Source organism: Rhopalosiphum padi, chromosome 2 (genome assembly GCF_020882245.1).
Source record: "Rhopalosiphum padi isolate XX-2018 chromosome 2, ASM2088224v1, whole genome shotgun sequence".
Lineage (NCBI taxonomy): Eukaryota > Metazoa > Arthropoda > Insecta > Hemiptera > Aphididae > Rhopalosiphum > Rhopalosiphum padi.
The window spans coordinates 2,705,972-2,711,044 of NC_083598.1; the positions used below are offsets into that span (position 1 = coordinate 2,705,972).

Below are 5,073 nucleotides of genomic sequence, written 5' to 3' on the forward strand. Positions count from 1 at the left end.
AACTTTAAAAATATATTTATATAAACAAATTTACCTTATTTTTTTTTTTAGATTTTTTTACTTAATAATTTTCATATATTCATTTCAAACGCTCATAAAAATAAGTGTGGATTTACTTTTACAGTAATTTTTTTTTTAATTCCAATAATAAAAATTATTTTTTATTTGACATCATAAAAAGTAAAATTTTAAAAGTCTATAAATTGCTCAAAATGAGTCATTTTGCTATACATAAATAAATAATGTTAATACAATAATCATCTGGCAAAAATTTGAAATGTTCTAGATTATTCGTTGATCAATTTTGAATTATATCAAAATATTAAAATCTAGTATCGGGTACATTTTTAGTCTTTTCCTATTTATTTAATTTTTATCGTTCATTTATAAAAGTATTGAGTATTTTTACTTTTCAAAGTACCAACTAGATTCACTTCGAATAGAGAAAAATATTTAAATTGAAAAGCAGCATTATTAATGCTCCAAAAAGTGATGACATATTGAAAAATTAAAAAATTCTCATAGTTATAAAATCAATACATTCATCACTCCTCTCAGAATATAAAAACAACAAAATACTCATGTATTGTCTGTAAAACAAGTCGCTCTTAGACGTTGTATAACATTTTATACCTATATAGGTATAAATTAAACAACAACACGCCTGATCTATATAAAATAATAATATTATGTAGTATTCTGACTTAACTGCATCGCGTCATTAACGGTTTTCTATACACAACTAAACTACATTAGTATGACATTTTTACTAACCAGTAACGGCAGAGTCAGCAATAATATTATTGAAGAGAAAAGAGACTAAGGTGGTGGTTGAATATATTGGAACAAGTCTATAAGTCACTGAGATTGGTACCCATTTATGTTAGTGGTGATAAAATATAGCATAGCGCCACATAGTTTGTCGTAATCGTGTTATGCGTTGCAAAGTTAATTATAATGTAACGATTTGATCAACAGAATAATGTGCAATGTATACATAAATAACAATTTAATAATTTTTAATGCTTCGTTCGTTTTATCTCTCTGGCCCACGACGAGGAACATAAACGAAACGCATTCACGCGAAATCATATTTTTTTCGTTTTTGAGGAATCTTAGAGCACTATAGTCACCTCTTACAAAAATGATAGGGAATATTTTAATTTGTCACGTTGATTAGTCAATAAACATCGTCTCAAAACAAATTTAACATCTATTTATTAAAGATTTTTTTAATTTCATTTTTTTAGTCAAAAAAATAATACCGATGTGTAATTGTACAACACGATTTTATACGTGATTTTATATGTTTCATGCGAGCCCGAGAGAGAGAGAGAGAGAAATAGATAATGAATATTGCGCTATATCCTCTTAATTGTTTTCCTCATCTGTCTATTTAATTTTACACTGAACGTATACGTCAATATAAAATCAAAATCGAATAGCGTCCGGTGAAAAAATAAAAACGAACATCCTGTACGATACTGCAAGCGTGTCGGAAACGTCGTTTTATCGTCTTGTTTTTCGTGCCGATATACCTTCCGGCATAAGTATTACCTATGGTATATGCTTGCAGGCCCAATTATTGCCGTGCACGACGACTGCGGTATAGAGGCGATACGCTCCGCGGCGGGAAATTGTTTTTAAACGAGTCGCGACTCGCAGGCAACAACGCAAAAATAATTAATAACAACACGATATCACAATAATATGTTATACAGACGCACGAAGGCGTACAAAACACACGCGGCATAAAGCTATGCGTAAATGTATACATATACACTATATACATATAATATACCTCCAAGAACCTACCTGCGATGATGTACGTTTATTATTATTATGATATTGCGACGCACACCTATTATTTTTTTTTTTAGAAAGTTGCGAACCCCTGACACGGCGGCGGATATACACGATATATATTGTATACAATATCACAATAGGTGTATACCAACACGCGTGCAAAACGCCTTCGAACCGATTTTTTTTCGCGAGACGAGTGACGATGACGACTGCTATGCGCCACAACGTACAACGACACCACAATAATATTATATAGGTAATGTATTATTCGTCTCGTCTACGACTTTACTGTCTATAATGCAGCCGTAGAGGCCGAAACCGGCGTGAAAATCGACCGTCATGCGTCAAAAATGTCACAACCTGTGGATACATCACCTATATATGTATACAATATTATATAGTAGAAGAAATAGTACTTACGTAAATCACTGTGGACTGCATTGGATGAATATTATAAGACATATTATAGTAAACGAGATAATTATTATCATAAGTAGTAGTAGCAAACCGTACCAATTATATCTCTGTACACAGGAACGAATACATGTAGGAAACGCGAGAAATAATGAACAAATCGAAGTTTTATGTTTGTAATAAATCGTATTATAATATGATTGAATTAAAAGCTAAGTAATAACTCAAGTAATCAATATATACCCAAACAATATAAATCATTTAATAAAAGAAAACAAAAGAGAAAAATAATAATGTACAAAGACGAGAAAAACGCAAAGGTACGCCGTGGGCTTATATAAATATATATATAATAATAATATATGTTTATTGAATATAATATATATACGCGTAGTCCCTATAATATATTATACAATAATATAATACGATATTGTGTTAAGGTTTTTTTTGTTTTTTTTTTTTTTTGTTTTTAACATAATATAATGGACTTCTTCATAATATTTCTATATAGGATTCGGGTCTCGAAATCCACCCGGTTTGACATATAAATAGGGCTATATTTAAATAAACATTTTGTTAATTTTTTTTTTACCGTAGTAAGATTATATACCTGCTAGAGCTAGACGTCTACATACAATAATATAATTATGATAATAGATAAATACTAAAACCTAGACTACATATTGATAGGATCACAGTCATAACGAAAAAAAAATAATGATATAATAATAATAATAATAATAAAATAATAATAAATAATAATAACAATTAGGACTTAAACCTAAACTGTACAGTGTCGGGGAGGGGGTGGGCGAGAAAAAACGCGCTATCCGACGAAACGGATAGAACCGAGTCAACTACCGAGAGTATGGCGAATCTATTTGGAATGTATGTGTATACATAACGTATTCTCTCTCTCCAGACATATATAAATATATATAAGTATATTATATACTTGTGTGTTGGACAAACGGTGTTCCTCGGTACGGTTACTGGTCACTGCAGGCTGCTGCGGCGTAGACGGGCGACGTTTTATTTTTATAATTATTCATTTTCTGTTTGGTTTACGTACAGTGTGTCGTGTGTTGTTTTTTTGAAATAGTATGACGATACATCTCTTTAATATTTGATTGTTCGTTTTGTTTAACAGCTAACGGCCCTCGTGTCTGACGAACTCGACAGCTTGTCTTGTGCCCGAGAAGAAGGGGACATGGTCTGAAAACACAATAACAAACAAAAAAATAAGTACACAATAATTTCGCAACAAAACCAATGGTCGTGATAATCGTGTGCATGTGTGTGTGCATGTGTGGTAGGTAGGGGAGGTCACAAGTGGACAACGATTAAAACTCTATCATAGGCGGACGGAACGGTGAAATTCCCAAATAGAGAAAGTGGTGCGGGCGGGCGATACCATCATTATCATGATATCCAACTTGACGCGTACAACGGTCACCTAAATAATCGCGGTATATAATATTAAAATATTATATAATGTTTCGATTATTTATTTATGAGCGTTTTACGACGACAGCGTTATCGCGAGTGCCAGGAGGAGTGTCGTGGTGGAGAAGTGTTTTTTTTTATTCATATATTGCTTTCGTAATAATTTGACCTCAACTCACCGATTCGGAGGACGACTGCGGTTGTGCGGCCACGGCGACGGCTGCGGCGGCGGCGGCCAGCGCGTTCGGCGTCGATATGATTCCCAACGGTTGCCGGACGGCGGCCACAGAGGACGAAAGCATGACGGCCGCGGCAGCGGAGTGTACGGCGTCCGCGTTCACCGACCTGTGATTCTCCAGCATGTCCTCCAGGTCGCAAATGTAATCGATCACGTGATGGATCACCTCCAGCCGGGATATCCTCTTGTCCTTGGGTATCAACGGCACCAAGTCCTTGAGCTTGGACAGGTACTTTTGGATCTTCTCGTCTTCCAGGTCGCCGCGCTTGCGGTGCACTCGGCCGCCGGTCACCGCGGGTCCGGTCGAACCTCCGTTGCTGTTATTGCTGCTGCTGTTGTTGTTGTTGTTGTTGTTGCGGCACAAAGGTAAGGATTTCATGGTCGCTGCTGTTTTCGGATTGAAACGAAACGAAACGAACTCGTGTGGGTACGCGAAAAAAATTTAATTCACGCTCGGCGTTGACGGTCGAAAAAACTGTAGAACGCGACACGAACGACGTGAGTGTAACGCACACGAGAGCACTTTTCGACGATATTATGTATCGTTAACAAATATTACGTTATTTAAACACAGTAGATCGATCCTTCGCTTTTATAGACGACGACGATAATAATATTATAATAATAATAATAATAATAATATTACGATTATACGGTTGTAGTTGACGGACGAGGTCTGAGAGCGAAGAACGGTGTACTGCGACTGCGGACGGCCCGTCCCGGTCGGGTGGTATTTATAGAGCTCGGCGGTGGGTGGGGGAACGCCGGTGGAGGCCACGCCCGTCGCGGCGGCCGTGGACGAGATTGAATGGATTTCAAAGAGACTAGCGCGGCGGCGCTCGCACGCACGGCCGCCGCCGCTGCCGCCGCCTATACAAAAACGACGACGACGACGACGACGACGCGCACACCTGACACCTGCCTCGGCGGCGGCGGCGGCCACCGAAAAATACCACAGAGGATTTTTACCCCGCCACCCACCACCCATCCGTCACCGCACTCGTATACCCGGTTATCTCAAAGAGCGGACCGGACCGAACGGGCTAGTTGGCGTGGGAACACCAACTGGTATATACACTTTATCCACCTATATATATATATATATACCTATTATAAGCATATACATAGTATTATGTGTGTGCACGTGTACGACGAAGCTGTGTGTGTGT

General features: G+C 37.3%; 1 protein-coding gene across 1 annotated transcript; it reads right to left on the reverse strand.

Annotated features, from left to right (window-relative positions):
- Window positions 1-2,568: 2,568 nt before the first annotated feature.
- Window positions 2,569-4,626, reverse strand: LOC132920884 (uncharacterized). The gene is made up of 2 exons (XM_060983608.1): window positions 3,846-4,626; window positions 2,569-3,435 (listed from the first exon to the last, which is right to left on the reverse strand). The coding sequence occupies exons 1-2, from the start codon at window positions 4,281-4,283 to the stop codon at window positions 3,364-3,366; spliced, it is 510 nt and encodes a 169-aa protein (XP_060839591.1). The 5' UTR covers window positions 4,284-4,626; the 3' UTR covers window positions 2,569-3,363.
- Window positions 4,627-5,073: the final 447 nt, after the last annotated feature.